The 21,587-nt window shown below is 42.7% G+C and overlaps 1 protein-coding gene across 10 annotated transcripts in view; it reads right to left on the bottom strand.

Annotated features, from left to right (window-relative positions):
- Positions 1–21,587, bottom strand: part of ablim2 (actin binding LIM protein family, member 2) — a 153,648-nt gene that overhangs the window by 63,054 nt on the left and 69,007 nt on the right. For all 10 annotated transcript variants that reach the window (XM_061709470.1, XM_061709472.1, XM_061709479.1 and 7 more), the window contains exon 3: positions 4,385–4,568. In XM_061709470.1, the coding sequence (XP_061565454.1) occupies positions 4,385–4,568 (184 nt within the window). The remainder of the gene's footprint in view (positions 1–4,384; positions 4,569–21,587) is intronic.

Here is a 21,587-nt window from a genome sequence, read left to right as displayed (position 1 = left end):
GCTTGTTGTTGAGGATTTTGAAATAAAAAACAAATATTAAGTAAAGGCATGAGGGTACAGTTATGTTTTAAAAAAAAGAACTGTGTGAAACAATAAATGTTAGGCTAAACCAGCGGTCGGCAACCCAAAATGTTGAAAGAGCCATATTGGACCAAAAACACAAAAAACAAATATGTCTGGAGCCGCAAAAAATGAAAAGTCTTGTATCAGCCTTAGAATGAAGACAACACATGCTGCATGTTTCTATATTAGTTAGAACTGGGGGTAGGGCTGTTCGATTTTGCCCAAAAATAAAATCTCGATTTTTTTCTCTCAAAATCCGATTTTCGATTACGATTACGATTATTTTGTGAATTGACAAAAGGCAAAGAAATGATTTCAAATATGCTGTTTTTTTATTGAACATTTGCCCCATTGGGCTTTAAGTGCAAACTTTGCTCTTATTAAACCAAAAATGAATGAATAAAGTGCAAAACTCTGTAAAATAAGTTGAAAAAAAGTTTTAAAAAATATAATAAAATATAAAGTTTTATCTCTGGAAAAAAAAATCAGCAAATCAGCACTTGCAAACATACAGTAAGTTATATTTCCAATTAAATAAAACAAGAAATGTTCTAATTAAACTAAACTGGGTCTTTGCATGCTAAATAATAATGCAACCCATGAAGGAGGTAGAGGTGTGTAATGTCAGTCATTACATTTGCTATTCACATTTGCAAGTTTTTTGCAAGGAACACGAGCCGGTCTAGCGGTGGCATGTTACAACGCCCCCTCCTACACTAAAGAGCCTCTCCGATGGGGCACTTGTCGCAGGTATTGAGAGGTATTTCCATCAATCATTAATATGGTATCAATCGTTAATATGTGTGCAGACAAGGTTATAAAAAAAAAAAAAAAAAAAAAAATTTGAAAAATCGATTTTACGATTTTCACATTTTAACATCGTTCTAATTACATAATCGCGATTACGATTTAAAATCGATTAATCGAACAGCCCTAACTGGGGGTTATAATATATACGTTTTTTTTTTCATTATGCACTTCAAGAAAAAAGTGGAAATTTCGAGAAAAAAGTCAAAATTTAGGGGAAAAGGTCTAAATGTCGAGATTAATGTTGAAGTACAATCTCGAGAAAAATTCGAAATGTTGAGAAAAAGTCGAAATGTCGAGATTAAAAAGGAAAGCGAAAAGGAAGAAAAAAGGAGAAAAAAAAGGAAAAAAAAGAAGAAAAAAGGAAAAAAGATAAAAAAGAAGGAAAAAAAAGATAAAAAGAGGAAAAAAAAAAGGTCAAACATTTTTGAAAAAGCTCATGCGGCTCTAGAGCCGCGGGTTGCCGACCACTGGGCTAAACAGTGCAGCGAGTCTGTCCTCATTTCGTAATGTATAGAGTCATAAATGGTGGGGATTACTGATAGTTAAGAGTCTCAGTTGTTGCTGTTTTCCGTTGCTTTAATAATCTGGACCACATGACATTTTCTCTTTGATCCTCATAATTATGGAATCCAGTCGTGGGCCGGATTGGACGGCCCGCGGGCCGGATTGGGCCCGCGGGCCGCCAGTTGATGATCACTGATTCAGACCATCATGGAGTTCAAAGCTTTATTTAGCGTATCAAAAAGCTCCGTGAAGTGGCCGTGGCATCAGATGATGCTGTCACACCCGAGGAAAAGTGACATTTCCTGATAAAAGTCTTTCAGCCATCAGCTGTCAGGCAGACGGCTTTATTTTTAGTTTTTAGTATTTTAGTATGTTTAGTTTTTCAGAGAAAGGCCAAACTGTGCCGAGAATTAATGAGGGTCAGTTGGATTTTATATAATTCGCTTAATAAGTTCGGCATCGTGTTCATTAGCTCAGCTTGGTTCTTATGTCATCTGTAAATTTAAAACTCCACTCCACTCAGACTATTTTTGTTGTTATAATTGTACTAGTTACTTTAATTTGACGTCAGTGGCTTTTAATGAATTAAGAGAATTTAGCTTTCAGTTGCGCATAAGCCCTAAATACCCATGATATTATCTTCTGTCTTTTATAATTCATATTTGGGTCAATGTGTAACAAACAGGACTGAGCATATATAACATAGAAACACCAGCAACAATATTAAAACAAAACATTTTAGTAAAAAAGGATTTAATCTGGATTTAAAGTACAACAGGGCGCACAAATGGGGCGCACGCCGCTGGGTTGCCACGGCAGCAAGGGCGCAATACGGCGCAAGACGGCGCAAGACGGCGCATGCTGCCGCTGCGAATTGAACATTTGTTAATTTCACCGTGCGCCCTGTGACGGCATCTCGGCGGTGTCCAATAGGAGAGAAGATGCTGGAGGGAGAAAATAAACTTGCAGCTTGTAGATCAGAGACGATCAAGATGGAAGAAAGAATGATCCTGGCTGTGAGTCTGTGTGAGGAGCTGTGGGATGAGACTGCAGGACTATCGGAACATCAATAAAAAGGGACAAAAGTGGAGAGAAATCTCCCAGAATTTGGACCTGGTGTGTTTAAAAGTGGTAGAAATGTGATATTCTTTTGCTCTTTTAACAATAAAATGTTAATTTAAAATAAAATATAGCATTTCCATGCCTCATATCAGGATCAATTGAATCATTTACCAATATATGGTTATGAAACTTTTTTTTCGGTCGCCAAGCAACTTGCAACAAATATGTACGCGATGCGCGCAGGCGCGCCCTGCTCTGCTCCCTGCTCTGCTTCCTGCTCTGCGCCGACTCTGCGCCGAGTCTGCGCCCATCCCGGCGGTGTGCGCGGCGCAAACCGCGTTCTAGGTGAAACCCGCTTTGCGCCGTGTTGCGCCCTGCGGTACCGCAACCCGGCGGTAACCCGGCGACGTGCGTCCACTTGCGCCCTTGCGCAAACCCGGCGGCGTGCGCCCTGTTGCGCGCCGCCGACCTTGGCGGCAGACCCTGCGCCCTTGCGCGGAGGCAGCACTCTATGTGAAAGCAGCTTTACAGTTACACAGCAACAGATGAGCTTTCTGTGCACGTGGGTGAGGTTTTTCAGCTTGTTGCACACCGACATTGGCTTCTTTCACCAGTAAATTCCTTTTCAGACAGAAGAATGAAGAAACAATGGTATCATCCCTGTTTGGGGATGCTGCTTTCACAGGTCTGCCGTCGCCTGATGCAGAAAGATGATGACAACCCTGGCAGAGCGGGGTCTTCCTTAATGCCACGTGCAGGAAATGTAACAGCAGAGCTACAGTCGTGCACTCAGAGTCAGCTAAACACATGTAGGCGGACTGAGATTATAGGTCCGCACTGCATAAACAATCCTGTCTTATTTACTGCAGGTGCCGCACTGCTTCATCATCCCTCATTACACATACAAATATATGTCATGATAAATGTTTTAAAAGGGAAACAAAACCTGCAATGATTGCTGCGTTTACTCTGACTTGTTATTTCTTGCAGACAGCATGAACCAAAGAAGCAGTGTTTTTCTTGAACTGTACTGAGCAGAGACAAAGACCTTGTCCTGAGGCGTTTAGTCGACATCTCTGGGTTCATCTCCGGGGCGGACGGTCCGTCACCGTTTGGTCTGTTCCTGTTTTATTTTGAAACCCGTGTCTTTGTGTTTCATTTATGTCTTAACTTCCCTGGTTCCATCGGCCCTGATTGTCTGCACCTGTGTCTCGTCAACCCTTCTGTGTATGTGTTATACATGTACGACACCAACGCAGAGCCTACAGCGTAGGGTCTGCGTCGATTTTACACAGAACCATAAATCAGACTTTATTCACCGCACTACCCGCCCGTGCGCTCCTGAAAGAAACTCCTAAAATAACTCCTAAAATAGTAAAGAGACAAGTAAAAGATGGGTGAGTACTTGTAATCTTCCTACGTTTGTACTTTCTAAACAGAAAACGAGCTTGATATTGTGATATTTAAATGTTCTTCTATTTTCTTCCTGTCGCTCGGGTTGAAAGCCGGTTGAAAGCGCTGTAGTTATTTCTATGATACCTCCTCATTTCACTACAGAAAGAAATAAATAAATATTATCTTATTATTATATATTATATTATTATCTTATCAGAACCTTCCAGCTCCCTGTCCATCTCCCTCCAGCAGCTGCCACTTTATTGAGGTTCTTGTATTGAAATGACTGTTCCTACAGCGCTTTCAACCGGCTTTCAACGCGAGCGACAGGAAGAAAATAGAAACAGGGGCGTCTGACAAATGTTCAGCTCAAAACGGCGCATCGCGTCGTGCTGCGCCGCTCGCAGCCAGTTAGGACAGTCCAATAGAAAATAAAGCAATGGAATTGATTTTGTCGCTGACGCTCGCTCGCATCGCATGCAGTTAGGACACGGTGTGAGGTGTGATGTCGTTTCTGGGGTTCCCCATCCACACGCCCCCGTGATCTTACTTGCAGGAGGCGCAGACGAAGCAGCGCGGGTGGTAGGTCTTCCCGAGCGCCGACACCACCTCCCCCTCGATGAAGTCCTGGCAGCTGAAGCAGCGCGTCCCGTACATGCGCTGGTAGTCCAGGGTGCAGATGTACTCGCCCTGCCGCAGGAAGAAGCCGGCCTGGGACAGCTCGGCGCCGCACACTGGGAGAGGAAGGAGACAGAGAACAGAGATGGGAACGGTGAGGAAGGAGAGTAGAAGCAGTGACGCTACAAACGCATGAACTGAAGCATTAACCTCATTTCATTATTCATGTGTGGAAAAGATGAAAGTCAATCATTAAAAAAGCTCCAATACAATCAATCGTTCCAGGAGCCATTAGCGAGGTGAAGCTGTGCATCCTTGGGCTTAATGGAGAGGAGACAAAGAAACTGGTTTAAAATGGTGTAACTCCATATCAAGAAACTCACCATAACACTCACGTGTGCAAATGTTTGGTCATTTTCTCCAGAACTTAGAATGTTACTTTCTAATATGCTTATAAATAGGGATGCTGCGATCCGATCCGCGGATGGAAAATATGCTGCGATCCAGCCAAAAACACGGATCTGATCGGATCGCAGTTCAGGTGAAAACTGCGATCCTAGCACTGCGATACTAGCACTGCGATCCTAGCACTCCATTCAAAAAGTCTGCTCCAGCTTTTCTATCCAGCACTTGCTTCTTACACACGAGGAAGAAAGGAGAGGGGAGGGGGATCATTTATGGTTCCGCGTTACACCAACGTAGAGCCTACGCCGTAGGTTACGCGGCGACGCGCACGTGTGCCGTACCCTACGGCGTAGGCTCCGTGTCAATTTAACGTGGAACCATAATTCAGGTTTAACATGTCAGCAGTGTGGCAATACTTTATTTATTTATTTTTTTTTTAAAGATTTTTTTGGGCTCTAGTGGCCCTTTATTGGAGATGCAGACTGGAAAGGGGTAGAGAGAGAGAACGGGGAAGACACACAGCAAAGGTGCGCAGGCTGGATTCGAACCCGCGACCGCAGCAGGAGGAGGACTGTAGCCTCAGTATATGGGCCGCCGCTTAACCCACTGCGCCACAGAGCGGCACAGTGTGGCAATACTTTAAAGGTATTGTGACATAATTTTTAACATGCTTTTAACACTATTAAAAGTCTTGGCCAACATCCCTCAAATGTGTCTAAAAGAGTGTAACAAGACAAACTTCACTCTAGTACTCTTTTCCTGGCTTTTTATTACAGTGTTTTTTTGCGCCGTGAAAAATGCTTCCTTTCCCCCTTTCCTGTCAATCATTGCGCCGCTCCTCCTCCAAACCTCCTCCTCCTCCAGCAATACGCTCACAGCGGCGTCGGAGAGTTAAGCCGGGAGCGACAGGCGAAGCATGCACGGAAAAGCAGGAGGGCGAACCACAGCAAACAATCATAAAAATAAAGGCATGCAAGCAGCACTGTCCCCTTATCTTAAGTCCAGTCAGTGGCCGCGGGTCTTCTTAGCAGTTTTCCTCCGGTGATTAGAACAAAAGAGGCTCTAAACAGCTCCTTGTTAAGCCTCATTTATGGTTCCCCGTTAAATCGACGCAGAGCCTGCGCCGTAGGGTTCAGCGTATGGTGCGCGTCGCCGCGTAACCCTACGCCGTAGGCTCTGCGTCGGTGTAACGCGGAACCATAAATCAGCCTTTATGGTGCGCTGGAGAGGAGAGGAGGCAGGGAGCTGGGTGGAGGGGGCGGTGATTTAGCGGATCGTTACGTAACGATCCGCCACCAAACCACATGCGCCGTTTTTGCATAGTTATGCGGAAAATCCCAGAAAGCACACAATACACTGAATGTTAAAAGTTTGTTGTTTTTTGGGTGTAATTGATGTCAAGACACCCAACAAAACACAAAAAATCAAGAAAAATTTGTTTTTCATGTCACAATCCCTTTAAAGTAAAGGATGAAAAACATGAAAGGCAGAGTGCAAAAGGTGTGTAGCACAAGTCTCAAGCTGCTTTCACTTAGAGAGAAGTTTGCGCCCGGCGCACCACCGCGTCACAGAGCGGCACGGTGAAATTAAAAAGTTTCAATTCAGGCAGGAGCGGTGCAAACGCCACGGCAGGCCGCTCGAGCTCGGTGGCAGAGCGGTCCGCAGAAAAGATTGTGCAGTTTATTGTGCTTGGTGACCAGCCCCTGTTAGTAGTGAGTAATGTGGAATTTCAACGCTTAATTCAACACCTGGAGCCTCGCTACGTTATTTCTAGTTCTGTTCTCACCACAGCAGCACAGGTTACCACTGGCAGTAGAATTTATCTGACTTTGGAAGTCATGACTTTTATTTATGGTAAAAGATGTCAAACAAAGCCTACTTTTAGTAAATTCGTTTTTAAATTTGCTTGATTTTTTTTACTTAAATTTGCTTGATTTTTTTATATTGGCTTTTTCATGTTTTAATGTTATTTATTTTATCTAATGCTACTGCTTATTTTATGTTAAGAAAATTCAAATAAATGGCTCAAGTTTTGTCATAATAACCTACTGTTGTGGACTATTCATCTCAGGAAGTATGTTATTCTCATTTTGAGCAATGTCACTTTTCTATTATTCCACACTACAAGTTAAGTACTAAAAAAAAGTGAACCTATTGGTCATAAAAGAGAGATAGAAATATGCGCTGGTATCGGATCGGTACTAAGGCTGTGGTATCGGTATCGGATTGCAAGTGAAAAAGTTGGATCGCAGCATCCCTACTTATGATGATAAGTTGAGTTTTATGTGAACAGCAAAAGCACTTGTAATAGTGATATTGACCCAGGAATGTGGGGGGACCTGGGGGGGCCATGAGTGCGAGGGCCCGATCAACGCTGCTGGCAGCTTTCATTCCCTTTGTCCTCTCCTGTAGCAAAAACAAAACCCTTTTCCCTGCTCTTTTTTTCTGGAAAGAACAACAGGAAAGGCAGATGGTCTTCTGGTCGGTGTCTTGGACCGCAGCACACACACATGCACACACCAGCACACACACATGCACACACACATGCACACACACACATCCACACACCAGCACACACCAGCACACACCAGCACACACACACACATCCACACACCAGCACACACCAGCACACACCAGCACACACACACACCAGCACACACACATGCACACACCAGCACACACACATGCACACACACATGCACACACCAGCATACTTCCTCAAACCTGCAAGGAGGTGTGAAGCATCACATGCAGGTGACTTTCCATGACTTTCCAGGACAAACGCACGCATACATGTGTGTGGGAATGTGATAGCCTGTGAGGCTCCACAAACACAGAACTTGCACAATGTTGAGTTTACGTTATGTAAAGTAGGTCTCAGCTGGAGCTGCAGTATTTACAGCAACAGCTCTAAACTGGGAGGATCTTGTATTGTTCCATGTTTTGGGTGGAGGAGATGTTTGCCAGCTGCATAAATGCTCATGTAGGACCCAGCTTGAGTTTAGAGGAAGGAGGAATTCCAGTGCCACACAGAGCAGGGTTTTACAGCGCAGGCTGTGGTTCTCCCGCCCTCGTTTCACTTTCCTACTGGTGGTCAAAGATCCCAACTCTCCCACCCTTTCATCTTCCTGTGAAAACACTGGTGTTGAACAACAAACACTGATGGTACTGTTTTACTGTCAAGTACTGAGCCGGGAATATTAATGGATGATGGATGGATGGATGGATGGATGGATGGATGGAAGGATGGATGGATGGATGGATGGATGGATGGATGGATGGATGGATGGATGGATGAAAGAATTAAAGGATGATGGATGGATGGATGTAAGGATGGATGGATGGATGGATGGATGGATTAAAGGATGATGGATGGATGGATGGATGGATGAAAGATTAAAGGATGATGGATGGATGGATGGATGGATGAGTGGATGGATGGATGGATGGATGAAAGATTAAATGATGATGGATGGATGAAAGATTAAAGGATGATGGATGGATGAAAGATTAAATGATGATGGATGGATGAAAGATTAAAGGATGATGGATGGATGAAAGATTAAATGATGATGGATGGATGAAAGATTAAAGGATGATGGATGGATGAAAGATTAAAGGATGATGGATGGATGAAAGATTAAAGGATGGATGGATGGATGGATGGATGGATGAAAGAATTAAAGGACGATGGATGGATGGATGGATGGATGGATGGATGAAAGAATTAAAGGACAATGGATGGATGGATGGATGGATGGATGGATGGATGAAAGAATTAAAGGACAATGGATGGATGGATGGATGGATGGATGGATGGATGGATGAAAGAATTAAAGGACGATGGATGGATGGATGGATGGATGAAAGAATTAAAGGACGATGGATGGATGGATGGATGGATGGATGGATGGATGAAAGAATTAAAGGACGATGGATGGATGGATGGATGGATGGATGGATGGATGGATGGATGGATGAATTAAAGGATGATGGATGGATGGATGAAAGAATTAAAGGATGGATGGATGGATGGATGAATTAAAGGATGATGGATGGATGGATGGATGGATGGATGGATGGATGGATGGATGGATGGATGGATGGATGGATGGATGGATGGATGGAGCCAGTGCAGCTAGAACAGGGACATGTGGTCCCTGCAGCTGCATTTGGTTCCAGCTGTAGCTGCAAGAGTAACTGGTCCAGGCCAAAATAAACACCAGTCTGGTGTTAATAAAAGCATGGATTACAGTCTCCAGATCTTTTTGTGGCAAGTATCCTTTTACTTTTGATAAAATCCTTAAATGATCAAAACGTTTTTTATAACTGAGCTGACTTGGGGATCAAATTTCAGCCTATCATCAAATATCACCCCAAGATTTTTTACAGAAGACTTAATGTTGGATGTAAGGGGTACCAAAAAGCCAAAGGGAAAGTCTGCTGGACCACATCCAAATATTATAATTTCGGTCTTATTTTCATTTAGATGTACACATGTTTGTGGTAATCCAGGATTTAACGTCAGCTAGACAATCAAGCAATGTCTTCATAGTGTCACTGGATTTTTGTGTCAATGGCAAATAAATCTGCACATCATCGGCATAACAATTAAAAGAGATAATATGTTTCTTGAAAATTGACCCTAGTTTGCCACTTCTAGAGATGTCTTCACGTCTTTAACCGTCTCTCCAGATCTCTTCTTTCCCAGTTGGAGTCATCTTGGCTCAGTGATTGGTTGTAGGAAGAGCAGCTACAGAACTAAACCTTCTCCATGTGTCTCCCTGTGGACTGATGGATTTCTAACGTTGAGGTGACTTCATATCCCCTTCCGACCTTTAAAGGATCAACTTGTCTCGATTGTATGTCTTTATAAATCTCCCCTTTCTGCATCATGGTTCACAACAGCAATGTTTGTGTCTCAACGGACTCCAGGCGTCCAAATCTTGGCATAGATCATGAACTACTTCAATGTCACTTTCAAGCTGTGATTTCATCGTTTAAAAGCGTATGAAACACTTCCATCGCCTTGACAACGGAGGGTGTGTGCATCTGTGAGTTCAGCCTGCTCTCTGGCCTCAGCAGATGAGATCATGATCACATTAATTGGACATTTTTTTCCTGGACTCAGCTGGGAACAGAATGTGTCAGGACAGCAACCCCTTCAGCGAGATAAAGCCTGGAGCGATGATGCCATCGAGGTCTGACTGAACTCTGGGCGTGTGTTCATGTGACAGTACACAAGCCTGTGTTTGGGGGTTTTGCTTGGAGACGGTGAAACGGAGGATTTCCTGCCACGCTGCATTACGGCACAACATCATGGACACGTAGCTTCTGATGAGGCATTGTGACACCGTGGCTGACGTGAAACTCCAGCTTCCTACCCCCTGCAGGGCCGACACCTTTGAACTCGCCTCAACAAATTTTCAAATTGTCAACAGGCTCAACCCTAGACTTAGTAGTCTTGTGCCAATCTCCAGTCCTCAGCACACATACCAAATAAGAATCAAACCACTCATATTCGGGAAATGTCGCCGACATGTGCGCGCCAGTATGAGTGTTGTTTGCAGGGGGCCGCAGATTTGGAACAGGATTGATGATGGCCTCAAGGTGTTGCCTTCTATCTCCAAGTTTAAAAGACAACTAAAAAATAATCTTTTACTAACCTATATATAATATAAAAGGCTTCTTCATGGACTGCTGGGATGTATGTGTGTGACTGTATGTGTATGTAATGTTAAGTATGTATGTTAAGTGTTTTTTTTGTCTACTTTGTATGCATTTATCCATCACCATCTCTTTACAGATGGTAACTGCTTATACCATTGACTGTACCACTACCCTTATATGAACTATGGGCCCCCACCTAGAAGCTTTCCTAGCTTCCTTGGGGGACCCATTCACTCTAACCACTTAATTCGATTATATTGTTATAACTATTATTATGGTATTGTGAATAAATTCAAATTTCAAACAAAGACTTGAACCACGGGAATGCCATATGACGAAGTTCCTGACTGACTGATATGTTAATATATCATATATATCTTAACAATCATTTGGCCACAGACTTGAATCACGAGAACACCCTATGGGGTAATTTACAACTTAGTGACAGTCATGCCAAATGACCGTTAACGGCATTTGGCCACAGATCACATCTGACTGTAAATTGCTTTTTGTCTCTCACTTGGCTTGTTTATTCCTGCCTTTTGTACTTTGAACTTACTGTATAAAAAGTCATGATTCCAACCACTCTGGGTCAGCACACCAACTCAGACACGCTCTGCGTAGGTCTGCTCACCGCCTGCTTACTGAATGAAACTCACTACACCACAGCGGACTTCTGAACTGGATTTGATATTATTCTTCAACACTTCCACACCAGGGACATGTGGAGGAGCAAATCAGTCTTTCCAGCTCCACTCTGATCTGACAGGACCAGGAGCAGGAACCGGCTGTCCTCCGGCGGCCAGCGTCAAGTCGGTATAAAAGCTGCACTGCAGCAGGAACGCGATTACAACACTTTTCAAGGATGAAGAGCAGATTACTTTAAAACAGATTATTCCCATCTTTTCAGACTCATCTTGTACACAGACAAGCTGTTTACATAACGTGAATGAGCTCAGGCCATCCGAGGTTTCAACAGTGTTGTCAAGTCTGTTTTTCTTGAATTTAGGTGGGTTTGTGTGAGACAGCAGAAAAGACATTCTTGCCAGAAACGTACAAGCCTGGAACGCTTGAAACAAACTCCTCAGAGTCTGGCAGTCAGGAATTTCAACCTCCATCCAGGTCTCTTTCTTCAGGCCTGTGTTGAAAGCATCCTATTATTTGGTGCTGAGACCTGGACTATGAAGAAGGAACTACAAGACCGGCTCAACGGCACATACACAAGACTCTCCTCATGTGTGTCAGAAACATCTCCTGGAAAACTCATCCAACCAAGGAGCAGATCTATGGTGAACTGCCACCAACAACAACAACTGTAGCACGCCGTAGAGCAATGTTTGCAGGTCATTGCTACCGTGCTACCGATCAAGTTATATCCGATATCCTGCTATGGCGGCTCCCCCAATCATCCAGAGGAACCAGCCTCATACTTATCCTGACACAATCTCCAGGGACACAGGACTTACACTCCAAGAACTGGGAGCAACAATGGCCGACAGGACCCGATGGAAAGAAGTGACATCTAGGATCTGGACGACAGTTGAAGGATGATGATGTGTGAGACACTTGTGAGTAGTGAGCAACAGTGTCACATTCTGATGACAAACTATTAATACATCCCGTAAAACATCCACGCACAGTGAATTTATGAGGTTTCTTCCACGTGCCGAACATGGGTTCCTCTACGGTTGTCACACGAGTTTCCCAGCTGTTAGTCTTTAATCGTCAGCGTAGCTCCGCATCAGAATGTCTCCTCAACTGTCTGTCCACACTGGGACTCCTGGGGCGGCTGATTGTCTGCACAACAACACACTCACTATTCAAAGCAATGTCACAAAGCCAGAACCAAGAATAAGAACCCCTTAAATTGAACATTTGAGGACCTATCAAGCTCAAATAACCTAACAAGCTCGATCAAAACATTCATCTATAAACGACTCGTGAAGGTTCAGGTATCAGAAGGGTATGTTGCTTAACCCTTGTGCTGTCTTCGGGTAAAGGAAGGGAAGAAGGGAGGAAGAAAAGAAGGATAAAAAGAAAAGAAGGAAGGAAGGAAGGAAGGAAGGAAGGAAGGAAGGAAGGAAGGAAGGAAGGAAGGAAGGAAGGAAGGAAGGAAGGAAGGAAGGAAGGAAGGAAGGAAGGGAGGGGGAAAAGAAGGAAGGAAGAAAGAAAAGGAGGAAAGAAGGAAGGAAGAAAAAAAGGAAGGAGGAAAGAAGGAAGGAAGAAAGAAAAGAAGGAAGGAGGAAAGAAGGAAGGAAGGGAGGAAAGAAGGAAGGAAGGAAGGAAGAAAAGAAGGGAGGAAGGAAGGAAGGAGGAAGGAAGGAAGGAAGGAAGGAAGGAAGGAAGGAAGGAAGGAAGGAGGAAGAAAGAAAGAAAGAAAGAAAGAAAGAAAGAAAGAAAGAAAGAAAGAAAGAAAGAAAGAAAGAAAGAAAGAAAGAAAGAAAGAAAAGAAGGAAGGAATAACTGATTGGGCCGGAGCTTCGGGAGCTGCGTGCTGGCCTGCGGTCCCCACCCCTGGTCATCCCGTTGCTGCTTCCACCTGCCTGCTGTGCTGTTGCCGTCCCTGACCCACCAGTCTGGCCCTCGGCAGGAGGGTCCCCCCTGATGAGCCTGGTCCTGCTCAAGGTTTCTTCCCTCCTAAAGGGGAGTTTTTCCTTGCCACTGTTTGGCTTAAGGTTTTTCTCCCACCAGGGGAGTTTTTACCTGCCATTGTTTATGTAATAACTGCTCGGGGGGCATGTTCTGGGTATGGGTCTCTGGAAAGCGTCTAGAGACAACTCTGTTGTATTAGACGCTATATAAATAAAATTGAATTGAATTGAATAAAGAAAGAAAAGAAGGAAGGAAGGAAGGAAGGAAGGAAGGAAGGAAGGAAGGAAGGAAGGAAGGAAGGAAGGAAGGAAGGAAGGAAGGAAGGAAGGAAGGAAGGAAGGAAGGAAGGAAGGAAGGAAGGAAGGAAGGAAGGAAGGAAGGAGAGAGCAGGAGGAAAGAAGGAACAGGAGAATTAGGTCATTTTGACCCAAAGACAGTACAAGGGTTAAACAGTCAGCCAATGGCGTAAAAACACTGTACATTAGTGCTGATCAATACGGGCCGTTAGTCAGCAGGAGGAGGGAGGAGGCAGCACTCTACAAATGACTGCGGACGTATCGGTTACATAAATCCGATGTGATCCGGTTTAGTTCAGCTCAGCAGGCGGAAGAGTCTGAGCATCTGAGGACGGAGTCCCGTTGAGTGTGTCAGTGTGTGAGACGCTGCTCAGTGACATGACAGTAATCTAAACTACATTACACTACCTTGTGGTCCACAATGATTCACTGTGTGTGTGGCACGACCTTGACTGCAGCTAAGTTTGTGTTTGCTCTGATACTCGCTTGTCCATTTCAGCTGTCAGCTGGACTCTTCTGGCTGACGTGTCTGCTGGGTTGGACTGTTGTTTGGGCTTTTGCAAAAGCCGGCATCATTTCCGAGGGGCCGCACGGCACGGAAAGTGACTCGGCTGCTCAGCGGCCAGAGAACTGCAGGCTCTGCCCGTCGCAGCGCGCAGCAGTTTGTTTTTTTTCCCGTTCTATTTGTGTGTGTTGTGCAGCGCATGTGTGTGTTGTTGTAAGGCAGCGCTCCGTGTGTGTAGACAGCGCCTTTTTGTTCGGTGCGCTGTATGTGTGTTTTATATCCAGAAATGACACAAAAAACTGAGGGTGCGCCTTTCCACACAGCGCGCCGAATGGTCGCGAAAATACGGTAGTGTCAAAGCGCCATATCTAACCAAACTCAACAGAGTGAATCAGCTGAGTTGAGGATATATGAATATATATGATATATTAAAATATATATCATATATATTAAAAATGCATATATATGCCTTAGGTTTTTACCAACTTGGTATTAACCATTAATATATATGCAGACAAAAAAAAAAAGGTTAGTCGGAGAAAGCTTAAAGGTATAGTCTGTGATCGTATTGAAAAACATTTATTGTTATACTGGGTGAAATGGTCCTTCCATCCTGAGAGTAGCCAGTGAATAATGTGTTCAGAAAAAGGAAAGAAAAACATCCGACCTCACTGACAGCTTTAATCCTGTAAAACCTCTGACCAATCTGGTATTTGCGCTCCGAATGGCACGGATTGGTCAGAGGACCAGAGGATTGGCAGGGGGGAAAGAATCAATCAGATGCCTTCATTTTAAGGCTGCAGGCTCTGGAGGCATGGCTACGCCGTAGCCTACGCCGTAGGGTACACCGTCGCCGTAGGGTAGGCTACGGCATAAGGGTACACGGCGACGCGCACCATTCTGCGTTGGTGTAACTCAGAACCATAAATCAGCCTTCAGTGTGTCTCTGTCTGCTGTTCTGAACTTCTCTGTTGTCTCATTTTGCTGGGACGTCGGGTCCCTCCGCAGAGACACAACTTTTGCGGTATGCGTTCATTGTTGTGTCTAAAAATGATGCGCAGTGCCCACCCAATCAGAAACGGTACAGATATTCTGTGATATTTTTTTATATTTATAAAAGATAAAATAATTAAAAAAATAAAGGATCCCCATAACTTTGATTAAGTGGGCAGGACGCACGTTTGGGTGGGCACAGCCCACCCCTGCCCCCCCCTAAAACTGGCCTCGCTTACAGGTGAAGGACACATGGGGTAGTTTTGTTGAAAATGTGCTGTCCAAAATGTCCTGGAAAACGCGACTCCTGCAAATGCGCGTTCCCCAAAGTTTGTGGGGGCGTGGCTTTGGATTGAGCGCTGACGGGGGGGGGAGGAGGGGGCGGGGCTTAGAGAAGGTGCCACTTTCAAATCTCGCTAGTTCTCCAAAATCAGGGACTATACCTTTAATAACGAACTTGCATTCTTTAACATGAGCACAACATGACTTGTGCTTAAATCAGCATTCCTGGTCCTGGAGGGCCGCTGTCCTGCATGTTTTACATGTTTCCCTGCTTCATTGCACCGTGATACAAGTGACTGTGTTGTTAACAGAATTGTGCAGACCTTGCTGCCAAGCTGATGACGATGATTAATTAGAATCAGGTGTGTTAAAGCAGTAAAAACTCGAGGATTGCCCACCCCTGGCTTAAATCATTGGCTTTGTTTTGAGGCAAAGACGAGCACATGGTTTCACGCTGTGAACAGCAGGACTAGTTGTGTGGTGGAGGGAAGTGCCGTAAGAGGTCCGGTCCCTTCCTGTGGTTGTGTTAGTGTCGGCGGTGTGTGAGGGGAAGCATCTTTACATAAAAACACTGGAACATTCATTAGTTTCCATGCAGGCCTTCAGCGCTGATGGTACCAAGATACTACCAAAATACTACTGATGGTACCAAAATACTACTGATGGTACCAAGTTACTACTAAAATACTACTGATGGTACCATAATACTACCAAAATACTACTGATGGTACCAAGATACTACCAAAATACTACTGATGGTACCAAAATACTACCAAAATACTACTGATGGTACCAAAATACTACCAAAATACTACTGATGGTACCAAAATACTACCAAAATACTACTGATGGTACCAAAATACTACCAAAATACTACTGATGGTACCAAAATACTACCAAAATACTACTGATGGTACCATAATACTACCAAAATACTACTGATGGTACCAAAATACTACCAAAATACTACTGATGGTACCAAGTTACTACCAAAATACTACTGATGGTACCAAAATACTACTGATGGTACCAAAATACTACTGATGGTACCAAAATACTACCAAAATACTACTGATGGTACCAAGTTACTACTAAAATACTACTGATGGTACCATAATACTACCAAAATACTACTGATGGTACCAAGATACTACCAAAATACTACTGATGGTACCATAATACTACCAAAATACTACTGATGGTACCAAGATACTACTGAGAGTACCAAAATACTACCAAAATACTACTGATGGTACCAAGTTACTACCAAAATACTACTGATGGTACCATGATACTACCAAAATACTACTGAGAGTACCGAAATACTACCAAAATACTACTGATGGTATCAAGTTACTACCAAAATACTACTGATGGTACCAAAATACTACCAAAATACTACTGATGGTATCTAGTTACTACCAAAATACTACGGATGGTACCAAAATACTACCAAAATACTACTGATGGTATCAAGTTACTACCAAAATACTACTGATGGTATCAAGTTACTACCAAAATACTACTGATGGTACCAAGATACTACCAAAATACTACTGATGGTACCAAAATACTACCAAAATACTACTGATGGTACCAAGATACTACCAAAATACTACTCATGGTACCAACATACTACCAAATACTACTGATGGTACCAAGATACTACTGATGATACCAACATACTACCAAATACTACTGATGGTACCAAAATACTACTTATGGTACCAACATACTACCAAATACTACTGAGTACCAAAATACTACCAAAATACTACTGATGGTACCAAAATATTACCAAAATACTACTGAGTACCAAAATACTACCAAAATACTACTGATGGTACCAACATACTACCAAAATACTACTGATGGTACCAAAATACTACCAAAATACTACTGATGGTACCAAAATACTACCAAAATACTACTGATGGTACCAAAATACTACCAAAATACTACTGATGGTACCATAATACTACCAAAATACTACTGATGGTACCAAAATACTACCAAAATACTACTGATGGTACCAAGTTACTACCAAAATACTACTGATGGTACCAAAATACTACTGATGGTACCAAAATACTACTGATGGTACCAAAATACTACCAAAATACTACTGATGGTACCAAGTTACTACTAAAATACTACTGATGGTACCATAATACTACCAAAATACTACTGATGGTACCAAGATACTACCAAAATACTACTGATGGTACCAAAATACTACCAAAATACTACTGATGGTACCAAAATACTACCAAAATACTACTGATGGTACCATAATACTACCAAAATACTACTGATGGTACCAAGATACTACTGAGAGTACCAAAATACTACCAAAATACTACTGATGGTACCAAGTTACTACCAAAATACTACTGATGGTACCATGATACTACCAAAATACTACTGAGAGTACCGAAATACTACCAAAATACTACTGATGGTATCAAGTTACTACCAAAATACTACTGATGGTATCAAGTTACTACCAAAATACTACGGATGGTACCAAAATACTACCAAAATACTACTGATGGTATCAAGTTACTACCAAAATACTACTGATGGTATCAAGTTACTACCAAAATACTACTGATGGTACCAAGATACTACCAAAATACTACTGATGGTACCAAAATACTACCAAAATACTACTGATGGTACCAAGATACTACCAAAATACTACTGATGGTACCAAAATACTACCAAAATACTACTCATGGTACCAACATACTACCAAATACTACTGATGGTACCAAGATACTACTGATGATACCAACATACTACCAAATACTACTGATGGTACCAAAATACTACTCATGGTACCAACATATTACCAAATACTACTGAGTACCAAAATACTACCAAAATACTACTGATGGTACCAAAATATTACCAAAATACTACTGAGTACCAAAATACTACCAAAATACTACTGATGGTACCAACATACTACCAAAATACTACTGAGTACCAAAATACTACCAAAATACTACTGATGGTACCAAAATACTACCAAAATACTACTGATGGTACCAAGATACTACCAAAATACTACTGATGGTACCAAAATACTACCAAAATACTACTGAGTACCAAAATACTACTGATGGTACCAAAATACTACCAAAATACTACTGAGTACCAAAATACTACCAAAATACTACTGATGGTACCAAAATACTACCAAAATACTACTGATGGTACCAAGATACTACCAAAATACTACTGATGGTACCAAAATACTACCAAAATACTACTGATGGTACCAAAATACTACCAAAATACTACTGATGGTACCAAAATACTACTGATGGTACCAACATACTACCAAATACTACTGAGTACCAAAATACTACTGATGGTACCAAAATACTACCAAAATACTACTGAGTACCAAAATACTACCAAAATACTACTGATGGTACCAAAATACTACCAAAATACTACTGATGGTACCAAAATACTACCAAAATACTACTGATGGTACCAAAATACTACCAAAATACTACTGATGGTACCAAAATACTACTGATGGTACCAAGATACTACCAAAATACTACTGATGGTACCAAGATACTACCAAAATACTACTGATGGTACCAAGATACTACCAAAATACTACTGATGGTACCATGATACTACCAAAATACTACTGATGGTACCAAGATACTACCAAAATACTACTGATGGTACCAAGATATTACCAAAATACTACTGATGGTACCAAAATACTACCAAAATACTACTGATGGTACCAAGATATTACCAAAATACTACTGATGGTACCAAAATACTACCAAAATACTACTGATGGTACCATGATACTACCAAAATACTACTGATGGTACCATGATACTACCAAAATACTACTGATGGTACCAAGATACTACCAAAATACTACTGATGGTACCAAGATACTACCAAAATACTACTGATGGTACCAAGATATTACCAAAATACTACTGATGGTACCAAAATACTACCAAAATACTACTGATGGTACCATGATACTACCAAAATACTACTGATGGTACCAAGATACTACCAAAATACTACTGATGGTACCAAGATACTACCAAAATACTACTCATGGTACCAACATACTACCAAATACTACTGAGTACCAAAATACTACTGATGGTACCAAAATACTACCAAAATACTACTGAGTACCAAAATACTACCAAAATACTACTGATGGTACCAAAATACTACCAAAATACTACTGAGTACCAAAATACTACCAAAATACTACTGATGGTACCAAAATACTACCAAAATACTACTGAGTACCAAAATACTACCAAAATACTACTGATGGTACCACAATACTACCAAAATACTACTGATGGTACCAAGATACTACCAAAATACTACTGATGGTACCAAGATACTACTGATGGTACCAAAATACTACAATTCTATCATTGGCTTTGTTTTGAGGCAAAGACGAGCACATGGTTTCACGCTGTGAACAGCACGACTAGTTGTGTGGTGGAGGGAAGTGCCGTAAGAGGTCCGGTCCCTTCCTGTGGTTGTGTTTGTGTCGGCGGTGTGTGAGGGGAAGCATCTTTACATAAAAACACTGGAACATTCATTAGTTTCCATGCAGGCCTTCAGCGCTGGGGTGTGGCTGCATGTTTTTGGGTCTGAGTAATCCCCTCTGCAGTCAGATGTTGCGAGCGTGATGTGATGTTCCTTCAGGAGAGCAAAAACAGATTAGGGATCAAAGTGTGCCTGAGTTGTTTTGCCAAGACGTTTCGTCCGCAGCTGTCTGCTGCCGACGGCGTCTCGTGTCGGCTTAAAGACGTCTCAGATGCAGACAAAACAGGATATAAGAGGCAGCGCAGCCGTCAGTTCCCCAGTGAAACACCCTAAAACTCCCTTCCACAAACCAAACATCTCCACTGCGCTGACGGCTGCCATGAAAACAGCAGTTAGAGCTCGTCAGATGCTCCTGAGCTCCGAGCTGCAGTCGGGGATGGTTTTTAATCTCACTGGTCGTCATGCAAGCATGGCTTCAACCACAAGGACAGCTTACCAAAGTTCCCCCGTTTGATTTCTGTTCACAGGTTCAGAACCACGACAGAACCAGATTTACGGGTTATGAGGAATTCCTTTATTACTGGCCACCTGGCGATTCACTTTCCCTTTCAGATTAGTAATAAAAACAGCTTATAACCCTTGTGCTGGTCAGGGAAGGAGGAAGAGAAGAAGGGAGGAAAGAAGGAAGGAAGGGAGAATGAAAAGAAGGAAGGAAGGGAGAAAAGAAGGATGGAAGGAAGGAAGGAGAAAATAAGGAAGGGAGGATGGGAGAAAAGGAAGGGAGAAAAGAAGGAAGGAAGGAAGGAAGGAAGGAAGGAAGGAAGGAAGGAAGGAAGGAAGGAAGGAAGGAAGGAAGGAAGGAAGGAAGGAAGGAAGGAAGGAAGGAAGGAAGGAAGGAAGGAAGGAAGGAAGGGAGAAAACAAGGAAAGAAGGAAGGGAGAAAACAAGGAAAGAAGGAAGGGAGAAAAGAGGAAGGGAAGAAGGAAGGAAGGAAGGAAGGAAGGAAGGAAGGAAGGAAGGAAGGAAGGAAGGAAGGAAGGAAGGAAGGAAGGAAGGAAGGAAGGAAGGGAGAAAACAAGGAAAGAAGGAAGGGAGAAAACAAGGAAAGAAGGAAGGGAGAAAAGAGGAAGGGAAGAAGGATGGAGATAGCAGGAGGAAGGAAGGAAGGAAGGAAGGAAGGAAGGAAGGAAGGAAGGAAGGAAGGAAGGAAGGAAGGAAGGAAGGAAGGAAGGAAGGAAGGAAGGAAGGAAGGAAGGAAGGAAGGAAGGAAGGAAGGAAGGAAGGAAGGAAGAGAGGAATGGAAGAAGGAAGGAGAATTAGGTCATTTTGACCCACAGACAGTACAAGGGTTAAGTCGGCTGGTTATGACCAGCTACACACGTGATGCGTTAAAAAGAACTGGACCCATAAAGAACCAGAACATGGTGAGCTGTGACATAATCAATCACTGACAAGATCCGATTGTTTTTAAAACTGTTAAGATTCTGAAAAAATTATGGGGACTTCCAAAGATGGAGACTTTCCATTGGAATCAATGGGAATAAACTGGAACTTCTCGGGTTAGCTAAGCCAACACTATACCTGTGCATGGTATCGCATTGGAGTTTTTATTTATTTAGTCTGCTCCTAGAGAAGCAGGTGATGCGTGGACACGTTTCAACCCAGCCAACGCCGGAGAAACATTTCACCCAACTTTTCACCCCAACTTCTTCAGTCTCCAATCTGGAAAAACAGAGCCACAAAGTCCTTCATGGAGGGGGTGGGGGTGAGGGCTTTTAAATATAAAATGCATAAAGAAGTAATGAAAACACGTGCTTCTAGTAGGG

Source organism: Cololabis saira, chromosome 20 (assembly GCF_033807715.1).
Source record: "Cololabis saira isolate AMF1-May2022 chromosome 20, fColSai1.1, whole genome shotgun sequence".
Classification (NCBI taxonomy): domain Eukaryota; kingdom Metazoa; phylum Chordata; class Actinopteri; order Beloniformes; family Belonidae; genus Cololabis; species Cololabis saira.
This window is presented reverse-complemented; position numbering and strand designations above follow the sequence as displayed.